General features: G+C 46.9%; 1 protein-coding gene across 2 annotated transcripts; it reads right to left on the bottom strand.

Moving 5' to 3' along the window:
- Positions 1–1108: 1108 nt before the first annotated feature.
- pklr (pyruvate kinase L/R) lies at positions 1109–11960 on the bottom strand. 2 transcript variants are annotated; one of them, XM_086113174.1, is made up of 12 exons: positions 11814–11960; positions 8570–8734; positions 8152–8243; positions 7936–8067; positions 7123–7309; positions 5765–6038; positions 4390–4540; positions 3785–3937; positions 3541–3707; positions 2454–2520; positions 1537–1651; positions 1109–1367 (listed from the first exon to the last, which is right to left on the bottom strand). In XM_086113174.1, exons 2-12 carry the CDS (start codon positions 8706–8708, stop codon positions 1261–1263), a joined length of 1584 nt encoding a protein of 527 aa, XP_085969300.1. In that variant the 5' UTR covers positions 8709–8734; positions 11814–11960; the 3' UTR covers positions 1109–1260. The 2 variants fall into 2 exon arrangements, with proteins under 2 accessions (XP_085969300.1, XP_085969299.1); XM_086113173.1 differs by lacking the exon at positions 11814–11960 and adding an exon at positions 10226–10300.
- Positions 11961–12045: the final 85 nt, after the last annotated feature.

Genomic DNA, 12045 nt, shown 5'->3' with positions numbered 1-12045 from the left:
TCCTCTTCCGCTTCGCTTCGAAAAAAAAAAAAATCAACAACTTGTTGAGTAGTCCAAGTGTCGCCTCGCCTTCCGTCCTTCGGAAGACATCCGACCGTGTGACGTCACGGGTGGATTTCACTTCTCCCCACGAGGTCGCAGAGCCTCTCGCGCGTTGATGAAATTCGATCCCTCAACACATCCGCACGCCTTCCTGTTGTCTTTTGCTGAACGAGTGGATTGAATGGACCTGTCGTCATGACGTCCGAACCCTCCCCGACATCCTCCAGACGCACGCGTCCGCTGGCCGCTTGTGCGTCATCCACGCGCGCCCATCCAAGAGGGGGTGGGGGGAGTGTGGGGGGCAAACATGACAACCTAGTCCCGCATATTACTTAAACGCAGACGAGGAGGGAAGACGCACACATTTGTTCTCCACGTGCCCACTTAACGGTGCATGTTGAGATTGTCAGCGTCATGGGTGGCAGCCACGTTTCAAGAAAACTCCTCTTTAATTGGCCATGATAGACATCAGCTGTGATCACTCCCACAGGGCACGACACAAAGTAAAAAAAAAAAAAAGATGCAATGTTGTGAAGCCGCAAAAACTGAGCCGTGATCGAGTGAGGGACAACTGCACTAAGGGAGGGGAGGGGAGGGGAGGGGAGGGGAGGGGGGGGGTGAAAGGTCAACTCTTTCTGTGATTTAAAAATTCTCAGACGGATTCGCAACCCGCTCATTTTCCACCGACTGCCATCCGAATGTCTGAGAGGCCAACCTAGGGAGGAGCGAAACAAAATAAAGCACCAGAAAGAATGGCGTCATGACTTTATGGACGGAGCAGTGTGCCGTTGCGGGCATCTGGCTCATCTCAACGAACAAAAGACCACGAGTCATCTCTCCGATCTGCTATCGTAAAAAAATAAAACAAAAGAACTGCTCCGGCGGAGAGAAAGACTGCGGCTGAAATCAAAGGACAGAGTCCATAATCGTATATTGCGGCGGTTATCTTTCTTTCTTTTTTTTAACCATCACTCACACGTCAAAGAGAGGCAAAGAATATGAGAGTGGACGGCCAAAACCGGAGCGGCTCCCTTCCCATCCCGAGCACAAGAGGAGAGAGGAGAGGTTACGATTGCTTCAAGTTTTATTGGCTGAGCCGGAGTCATTGCTTTGAAAACAGACACGCATCGTGCCCGAGTGGAAATGTGAGCTAGCTTAATCACACGCCACTGTCGCGAAGTGTAACCGTAAGTGTTCGCCGGAGACGGCCGCTGACGGCTACGTGACGTTGACGGCCCTCATGATGTTCGTGTGACCCGACCCCGGGATCCAGCCGGTCACAATGATCACCATGTCGCCCTCTTTGAAGAATCCTCTCGCCTTGCCTGTTCCACACAAGAAATAACCCAGCGTCAAGGCACGGCCGGAAACGTCGACGCGGGTTACACGGTTTAACGACGGCGTCACGTTCCCTGAGTGAGGCTGGATCTCAAATTTGGATCAACATTGCCAAGTTAGTGGCAGAAAACAAACAAAAAAACCCAAAACCCTTACCTATTTCTATTCCAAAGTTGACACGGTTGTCGACATCGTCGGCCCAGACGGGCGCTGGTAGAGGGTGAAAGAGGACGGGGAAGACTCCTCGCAGCAACTGCGACTGACGCGCCACCTGGACAAAAAAAAGAGCTTCAACTTATTAGCCAGCACGCTGCAATTTTGATTGGGATATTTTGGGCCTCGTCTAGGCATGAAAAAAAAAAAGTTCCATCAGCCTGCCATGCGGGTTTTTGGAATGTGGGAGGAAACCGGAGTACCCGGAGAAAACCCACGCAGGCCCGGGGAGAACATGCAAATTCCACACAGGAAGGACCACTATAGCGCCTGCACGATAGTAATTTTCAGGGGTTGCATTTCAAGGTAGTTAAAAAATAGCGATGGAATCAACATCTTGGGACTTTTACCTGCGGGATTTTTGACCCCACCGCCGCCTTCAAAGGCAGCTCAGTGGCTCGAAGGAACCCCGCTTGCGACCATCAGCGCGACCACACCAATGCCCAGACGTGACGCTGCGGACGACTCACCTGAGCGCTGACCTTCAGGTGGCGCCGCCGCATAGCGCGCGAGGGTGGATTAATGACACATGACTCACAAGTCAGCGCGTTTCTAATCCAGTCGTGGCCCACATTTCAAACTATTTTGGATCGCGACAAAATGACGGGCAAGTAAGTCAAATAAACGCTAGCGGTGGAGTCATGAGATAACATCGGCACCCATGTTATACTTAGAAAAATAAAAAATAAACCCCTAAAAGATACATGTTGGCGTAGGATGCAATTTATGATACTCGGCTCTTCTCTTGTTTAACGTGGGGTGAGTTTGAAACGAGCGATTTCACGTTTCTGTGGGTGCGACGCTAACAAAGGCGTCAGTCACTGCTCACTCATTTTCAAGGCAGTTGGCTGGTTGTGTACCTGCGGGCTCCTGGTGACGGCAATGATTGGACAGCGGGGCCGATACCTGGACAGGAGGTGTGCCGCCCTGTATACACACACACACACACACACACACACACACGGAAATATGATAAATATGCATGACTGAAAGCTTAAATATGTCCCGTTTATTATATCGGCGAGCAGAGGTCATCCCAGGGAATCTGTTTGCATGCACAAAACAGAAGGCAAAACACAATCATTCCTGTGGGGACTGAAAACAGAAAAAGGCATTTGTTCCGTCAGCTGATTTCCTTCGGGAGATATGACTAACATTCGGTTGTTTGTTTCTGAAAGTCTGTTTGCTATAAGGAAAAATAAAAATAAATGAAGTCCATCATTTTCAGGAAGTATTCAACAGAATGACTGCGAGTTGCAGTTAAAACAGTGTCAGGCTGCAAATCAATGAAACCCAAAAAGCTTGCTGAAAACTTGTTTGTTTTTTTTGGGTGATTATTTTGTGAAAACGTACATATTGCGGAAGTACTACCATGATGTCAACAGACGCTTAATGTGCTGAGAAATTAGAAAAGTCTGCACTCAATAATATACCTTAAAAATATACTTCATAGAAAACAAACAAACAAACAAACAAACAAAAAGAAAAGAAAGAAATTGTGATGTGCAAACCTCGGCCACATAGGGGCAGTATAAGACAGTCGCACAGATATCCTGTAATAATATTAGCCGCTCTTCACAGAGGATAAAAAGCATATGTCTTGTTCTATTGTTTGTCCACAAGTGTTGCTGCATTGTTTGTGTTCGGATATCCATTGCTTTAAGGTGAACAAGCCTGCCGCAGACATGCTAATCGTTAGCGAATATGCCGGTGGTGTTTCCCATTGTATGTGAGCATTAAAAAAGAGGAGACTATGTAGCCGTTTTAAATACACAATGTGTATTTTTTTTTTTTAATGTTTGCTTTGACAGAAACTTTTGTGAAGAACAATTGCTAACGTTATTATTTCATTTGTATCTGATGAAACCACAAAAAAATGTTTGGGGTTTTTTTTGTTGTTGTTTTTTTTCAATTGAGGGTTTGTACGGATAAGGTTAGAGTGCCCACCTGCCACTAGAGGTGAGGACGATAATGGCGCCAGCGCAGCACTTAAAGGACGACTCAACGGCCCCGATGGCCGTGACCTCTGTGGGGTCCGAGGACAGCGGGGTCAGGCGGCGCAGCTCCTCAAATAGCTGCTGGTGGAAAATGGCCGCCTCTGCCTCCCTGCAAATCTGACAGCAAGGGATGAGACAGTCAGCGGGGTGGGGGGGTGGGGGGGGTTCTATGAGCAACACGCACACACGCGCACCGAGTGCATCATGGCGACTGCCTTCACGGGAAACAGGCCCTTGGCGGTCTCGCCGGATAGCATCACGCAGTCGGCTCCGTCCAGCACGGCGTTGGCCACGTCACTGCCCTCTGCTCGCGTGGGCCGCGGGTGGACCATCATGCTCTCCAGCATCTGCGCACACGCACACGCACACGCACACGCACACGCACACGCACACGCACACACACACACACACACACACACACACACACACACACACACACACACACACACACACAAACCTCGATTTTAATTCCCTGAGCCACAGAACAGGCATTTGAATCACATTGGCATATTTTAAACAAAGTGAAATAATCGGTGAGATTTTGCGAAGGACCAAATGATTGAAAAATACAACTCACCATAACACTGACTGTAGTACAGTGGTGCCTTGATATGAGTTTTATTTGTTCGATGCCCATTAAAACATTCATATCTTAAATCATCTTCTCCCATAGAAATGAATGGAAATGCCATTAATCCGTTCTAGCCTTGCTAAATTAGTCAAATCAATATAAAATAGTTTGGGCAATTATTGTTTGAGTGAGTGTTCACAGGGTAAGAAAATGATTGCAAAATCTGACCTGCGTGGCGCAGATGACAGGCTTGCCGGATGCGTTGCAGCGACCAATCATCATCTTCTGGGCGATGAAGACTTTCTCGGCGGGGATCTCGATGCCCAGGTCTCCCCTGGCGACCATCACGCCATCGCTTTCCGCCAAGATTTCCTCAATGCTGATACACAAATGAATGAATAGGGGGAGAGGGAGAGAAGAGGTGGGGGACTTCATGTTTGGGATCGCAGCAAAAATCGAATATTTTTGCTGCGTGACTCACGGGGCAGGCATCCAAAATGAGCGTGCCGCAGATGAGACGGTTATGACAAATATCCCACCGTAATTGCACCGAATCAAATATTCATGAGACGCTCAGGAGAAATCGATCATTATGAACGGCCGCCGGCAAAGTTGGCGGCAGATAAGTAATGGCGGAACGTCGGCTCGGAATCGTAAATTGTGTCACGATTACATTAAGTGGTGGCCGTACGTCACGCGGGCAGACTGCGAGCGGCGGGTCAAAGTCCCAGCTGACACCGGCTGTCAGGCGGCCATCAACGCCCCTTTCAGCGCCGCATCATGAACTCGCCCCCCCCCTCCAGCTACTGGCCGACGCTCCAGGAATTAATCCCTTTCCAAATGCTGCTCATCATTTCCTCAACCGCAAAGCTGGCTTCTGGCTCTTTTTCTCCACACCATGGGAACTGCTGCACATTTCGCAACTTCTCTGTACATTAGTCACAAAATTGGGGGATATTGGACTGTCGGCTAAAAACTTCAAATCTCCATTCTCTTCCGCTTATCCAAGGTCGAGTCAAGGACGAGCAGCTTTAAGCAGGGAAGCCCCGACTTCTGTCTCCCAAACCTCAGAGACCCCACACTCTGTTTCCAAACTTATAATAATAAGACAACTTGCCTTGAAGACAAAATATATATATATATATATATATATATATATATATATATATATACAGTATATATATGTATAAAAATACAGATAGCAAGAGATAAATATTTTGAAATATGTCTATATCTATTTTTGGATGAGTTGGATAAATAATAAACGGGTAATGACGAGTAAAATTGTCTCTCTGGTCCATTTTAGTGACGTAACATGCTCGGTGAGGCAAAGTATATTGAACCCATTGACTCTCGTTCCTCCTCTGCAAAGCCAGAGATAGGGCCAAGGTGGGGCACGACATTCCAGTCTCCACAGATTACGATGATGAATAAAATGTTTCATCAAGTTGAACGGCCGCCAGTTTGCGCTGTACTCGTAAGCATCAAAAGCCGTGCCGGCCGGCTGTGCCGTCGCTGCTTTTATGTTTACACCCGGCTATTAATTGAGACAAAGCTCCGTTCGGGCAGAGATTTCACATGAATGACATAAGGGTGGACTCACTTCTGGACTCCTTGGCGACTTTCCACCTTGCTGATCACCTTGATGTTCCTCCCGTGCGGGCCCAGGGCTCGCCTCACGTCGCGGACGTCCTTCGCGGAGCGGATGAAACTGGCGAATACGATGTCCACGCCCTGGGCCACGCCGAACCTCAGGTCGGCCTCGTCCCGCTCGCTGACCGCCGGCATGCCGATCAGATCGCAGCCGGGCAGGTTGACGCCTTTGCGGCTGCAGAGCACGCCGTCAGCCTCCACCACCGTGTCCACCCAGTCCGGACCTGCCCCGGCGCCCCATACGTTGGCTACATCAGCGAAATCTGATCTCACTTCTGTCTATTGATTATTGATGATCAAATATATTTTGAAAGAGAAATTTGCCTTCACGTTGTTGGATTTATTTGCGCTTATTTGTGACAGCATATCATGCATCATATTGACAGTACATTATTTGTTCGGAATTCATTCGCAAATGTATTACAATGAGAAAACGAGTTTTAGATGTATCGTTCTTTTCAATGATATCACATCACGTGCAATACAGTCATTATTTATTAAAATATTTCTTAAAATATCCATCCATCCATTTTCCGAACCGCTTGATCCTCACTAGGGTCGCGGGGGGTGCTGGAGCCTATCCCAGCCGTCTTCGGGCAGTAGGCGGGGACACCCTGAATCAGTTGCCAGCCAATCGCAGGGCACACAGAGACGAACAACCATTCACGCCCACACTCACACCTAGGGACAATTTAGAGCGTCCAATCAGCCTGCCATGCATGTTTTTGGAATGTGGGAGGAAACCGGAGCACCCGGAGAAAACCCACGCAGGCCCGGGGAGAACATGCAAACTCCACACAGGGAGGCCAGAGCTGGAATCGAACCCGGTACCTCTGCACCGTGAAGCCGACGTGCTAACCACTGGACTACCGGGCCGCCCATTTCTTAAAATATGAGCTTTAAATTGATTATGTTTTATTTGTTTTCAATTACAGTGGTACCTCTACATAAGAAATGAATTGGTTCTAGAAGAAATTTCTTAACTAGAAAATTTTGGAAGTAGAGACGCGTTTTCCATGTAAGTGCCCTAATCCGTTCCAAGCCCCCCCGGCACCCCCAAATTCCGACATGAATGTTTTCTAAAACATAAAAATGCATCAGAATATATAACAAATACATGCGACAATTAGATCATTGCACAATAAATGAGAGTTTTGCATAAGGTAAAAAACTAAGAGCAGAGTAAAGAATAAAAATGACCCATCTGATCAAGTCACGTCCCATTTGAAAATACATTTTGCCACCACCTACTGGACTGGAGTGTAACTGCCCAGCACATCAGGCGGGGGGGCGACAGTCATTTCGTACCTGTTTCCTGAACTTTAAGTCCAATGAGGCCGTCGTCGATGTAGATCTTGTCCCCGCTCTTTAGGACCCGCGGTAGATCGGGATAGTCCACCCAGATGTTCTTGCCATCTGTGGAGTCTTTGTCGGCTTGTGCCGTCACCACGCGAACATGGCTGCCCTTTTCCAGCTTCACCTCCTCCTCCACTTTCTTCACAAACAAACACACGTGTTGTAGAGCGCACACACACACACACACTTTCGTATGTTTATTTAACTTTGTCCATGTGTTGCTCAAATGATGACTCGTGATTACAGTCAGCCATCTGCTCCATTTAAAGTTGCAGTCAGATGGCAGGAAGTGTTGTTGGCGGCCCAAATCCCAAGTGTGTTCGTATTTGTATACTTTCTCCATGGCGACATAACTACGATCTGTGCGCCGCGTGCGTCATGCAGAGCATCCAATAATCCAATCAAGACATGAAAAGGTTTCCAACAGCTTGCAGTAATTTAGCACGCAAAGTAGACGAGGTGCAACGTGAACACAAGAGTCCCAAAATAGCACATGACAACACCACCTGTTGTTACCACGATTAAATGCGCAGAAAGATAATAACTAAGAGGATGTATAAAAATGGACTTTTTAAACTGCCCTTGCACCTCACCCTTAAGGGTCAAGGGGGCTGCAGCAGCTAAAAGCAGATTAATTTCAACCAGCAATATGATCAAGCGTTGATATTCTTTGATCCTTGGGGTATTTCCACTCCGAGCACGCCACAGCCATGTTATTACAAGAAAAATCAACGGCAAAAAATGATCTGCGTTGTGCTGTTTTACCCCGTTCACTAATCCAGTGCGTATCTCTGGTCCTTTGGTATCCAAGGCGATGGCCACAGGCCGATAGTACAGCGGGTCAGATGTGACCGTCTCCACCGCCTCGCGGATGTTCTTGATGGTTTCGCTGTGGTACTGAAAGACAATCGATACACGTCGAGAGCGTTGTGAGAGCGCAAAAAAAAAACAATTGTGGGCCAATGCTGCGTGGACACGCACCTCGTGGGAACCGTGTGAAAAATTCAAACGTGCGATGTTCATCCCGGCTTTGACCATCTCTTGGAGTTTGGCAACGGATCGGGAAGCGGGACCTTCAAGGAAGGAAGTACATTTTTATTTACATCGCTCTTTTCAAAATATATCGCTGCCTTGTTATACACAATATATGTACTGCAACGCATGACGAAAGAAGAATCAGGAAAAAGTCCCTGCGGGATAGATGACATGATTCAGTGTGATGTCACTGTCCTTGGACGAAGCTGGGCCAATCTGTCAACAAGTCAGAGTGACAGTTGGCCGACTCCAACGTGAGCAGCGCGCGAGCGTGTCTGACAAGCTGCTGCTCACTCGCCAGCGAACACACGGCGACGGGCGACGAGATCGCCTTTTATTGACAGCGAGCAGGTGTTTTGCTGACCGATGGTGCACACGATGCTGGTGTTGCGGGCCGTGATGGGTTCCTGGTCGATGTCCAGAAGACACAGGTGCTCCAGGAAGGTGTCGGCCATGCTGGCGTCCAGCTGCTGGCGCTGGATGAAAGAGTCGGGCATCGTCATGGCCTCCGAGTAGCGTCTGATGCGAGCTGCACACGGACAAAAAAAGAACAAAAAATGGTCAACAGGCTCAGACGGGCCGACATGGAGTGTTCATCGGCTGCAGTACGCACGCCACGCGATCATAACTCATTCACTCCCAAAGACGGTTTTAAACGTCTTTTCAGACTTGGTCTAGAACTGGCTAGTACTGAATGAGTTAACGATAAGCCCATATCAGAGACGTCACTCACGATTGCGACCAGCCGAGTTTGAAAGGAAACAAGCGACTGTCGTTTTCTAACAGCTGAACGTTCGTCTGCAGGGGAAGCGCGATGGATGTTAGCTTGCGCTGCCTGAAGCGTACTTGAGTAAAAAGTCCCTCCGCCGCGCCTTCAAACGAGATAACGTTTTATTTGCTTTTGTTCTCGGCCGAAGACTTATTACCGAAGACAATATGGTCTTAATTTCCTCCCCCAGGGTACATATCGTTATCTCTACAACAAGAAATGTAACAGCGGCCTCGGCATGCGTATGCAAGATTGTATGAAGTGTCAGTCACGCTAACCGAATTGCATTTCTGTATTCATCTTGTGTGTCATGGCTGGAAAAGGACAGGCTGAGCATGCTCAAATGCCACGTGAATGTGAAAATCATAATTTGCATTCATGAGCGTGCCATGACAGAAATACGAGACGCGTCCCCCATTCATGGACTGCAGTAAGAAAAGCTGGAGATACTCAGACACATTTAGATCGAGCTCTTTTTCCTTATCGGGGGCCGTTTTCGAGTTATATGACGGTTAAGCGTGATTCATTTGATTGGCATTCGTCCTTTCTTCATCCAGTTAAGACAACGGAGAATAGAAATGTGTCTGAAGGGGGGGGGGGGGGGCAATCAACGTCATAGGGGACAGAATGATTGTGATACATTCCGAGCAGTTTGTGGTTGGAATGTTATTTGGGTTGTTTCAATACTCCAACGGGCCGGATCTGGGCCACAGGTCATAGGTCGCGGAGCCGTGATGGAGCCACCCCCAGGCGGTCGTGAATGCAAGACGGACGGTCCCGATCGATATCCCGCTCCGACAGCGGCACGTTGGAGTAGAATGGAAGCAGCCTGGGGGGGCCTTGACATTTAACGCCAAACGCATTTACATGATGTTTATGCTCAAAGGAATGTGGGGGGGGGGGGGGGACTCCACTGCTACTTGCCACTCAAGTGCTAAAGTTTACATCTCTGGGGGGGGTGATGAAAAAAAAAACCACACTCATCAGAGTTGACAAAATATTCGGAGGTAGACACAATTTTACAGGGAGAAAAGTGCTAGGTGATAGGCTACAGGCAGAATATTGTTATATTCGCAATATCGTCAGGAACATGTTCTGACAAGATGATTTGAGATACGCCAATGTTTGAGCATTTTGATCTCGAGGCACAACTGAATTTAATTTAAATAAATAAATAAAAATAATACTGCAGCTAACATGGGGCTCATAACAAGGTCCGTGTGATTAAAAAAAAAAAAAGGCTTCACTCACCCATTTTGACACCAGCAGGCACCTCTTGTTGCTTTACTCGTTTTTTTATTTAAGTGAAATATGAAATATTTTGGATGTCTTTTGAATGTCGCCTCTGTCTTAACTGCTTGTTTCCACTCAGCACGCACACTTAATCACACACGCTCATAATCAAAGTCGTGTAGCCACGCCTCCACCTGCCTCTCTCATTAACCCTCTCAACCCTCCACACACACGCACACATCACGTTACGTCAGGACGTCGGTGTGAGGATCGTGAAAGTGTCAGAAACCAAATTGGTCTAATAACGTGGATTACGCCACACAAGTGCGCTGAAGGTCAGTGTGACATTTATCTATTTGTGGCATCGCTGCAGCATTACGCAATTCACACAAAAACTGAAACACACGTTGTGTGAGATCAAGTGTGACCCTCCCACTCAAAGGTCATGAGGAACATGACACAAATCACCGGTGAGGATATCGTCATTCTCATTATTTTCCTTCGAAACATTTGCAGCAACTCCAACTTAACTGCAATCTTGAAAAAGTTTTAAAATTGGTGTGCGATCATAAAATCCAACGACTTTAGATTGCTGTCAATCAGTCATGATCTCGTGTTCCAATGAGGACAAAAATATCCCCAAATATGTGCAATTTTTCCATGCTGGGTGATATTAAGTGTGGGAATAAACCGGAAATTTGCTATTTAAAAAAAAACACGATGGCATTAGTTTTTCCAAATACAAATTTTCTGAAAACTGCAACAAATTCCAAATTTGTAGTCATTAAAAAGAAGAAAAATAATATGAAGGCAAAATAAATTAATGCAAAATAATGAATATACAATTAATATTTTTTAAATGAGTAAAAGGGTAAAATGACACTGAAATAAATACAATTGAGATGAAATAACTGCAATTCAAAGGAAATAAAATTGCATCAAATCCAATCGCATTCAGCTTAAAAAGAAATGAACATGAATAAAATTTAATTGGCCACGATTTGAGTTGAAGGTGAGGCAACAACTTGTCTCGTCCTTCCTGTTGAGATTCATGAAAATTTTGCGAGCTCAATCACGACTGGCTCACGCCGTGTGATGCGTTGACGACTTTTAGACTTTGACACAGGCTGCAATGATGTCAAGTGACCCTTTTTTGCCCCCCAACTTGTCTCTCAGCTATTTTTATTTCTTTTAAATAGTAACTTGTGACTCAGCTTGGCAGACGGAAGCAGGAGTAAATCTTTAGCTAGGGAGCAAACAGACCTTTGCACCTTTGCCGCCGCACAAGCGCAATTTAACAATGCGTGCTCATCAAGTATTCTTGTGTCATATAAATAAAATAAAATAAAAGATCTGCCCAGCACAGTCACGTTGATCAAAAGTTGTCATTTCACGCGCGTGCCTCACTTTGGAAGCCAGCAGCCTTTTTCCAAAAGGTGGACATGGTGTCCAGTATTTCCCTCGTTGCACTGCAGCTCATGACAAAATCAAACGTGACCATGAACTCGTGCAAATAATAAACTGGCGAGCATGCAAAATCGGGCCGCGGCGGAAGAAAGACGAGACGATGATAGGAAAGCCGGAAAATAGGAAAGCAAGCACCAACCTGTCGGACGCAGCAAGCCGCAGGCCGTGAATGAAAGTCGACAAACAGCCCGAGCAGGAAAGGCCGGGAGGGCTGCCTCAGCTTGAGCGCCACCTACAGGACAATTCTGGCAGACATTTGCTCATCACGAAAACCACAGGGCATAGAAAGCACACTTTATTTGGACTTGAGTCAACCATTGTTTGAATACAAAGTGAAAAGGGGTTGGGCAGTACTGTACTTGTGTGTGTGT

This window comes from Hippocampus guttulatus, chromosome 6 (genome assembly GCF_054856545.1).
Source record: "Hippocampus guttulatus isolate MCC_2025c chromosome 6, RoL_Hgut_1.0, whole genome shotgun sequence".
Taxonomy (NCBI): domain Eukaryota; kingdom Metazoa; phylum Chordata; class Actinopteri; order Syngnathiformes; family Syngnathidae; genus Hippocampus; species Hippocampus guttulatus.
This window is presented reverse-complemented; position numbering and strand designations above follow the sequence as displayed.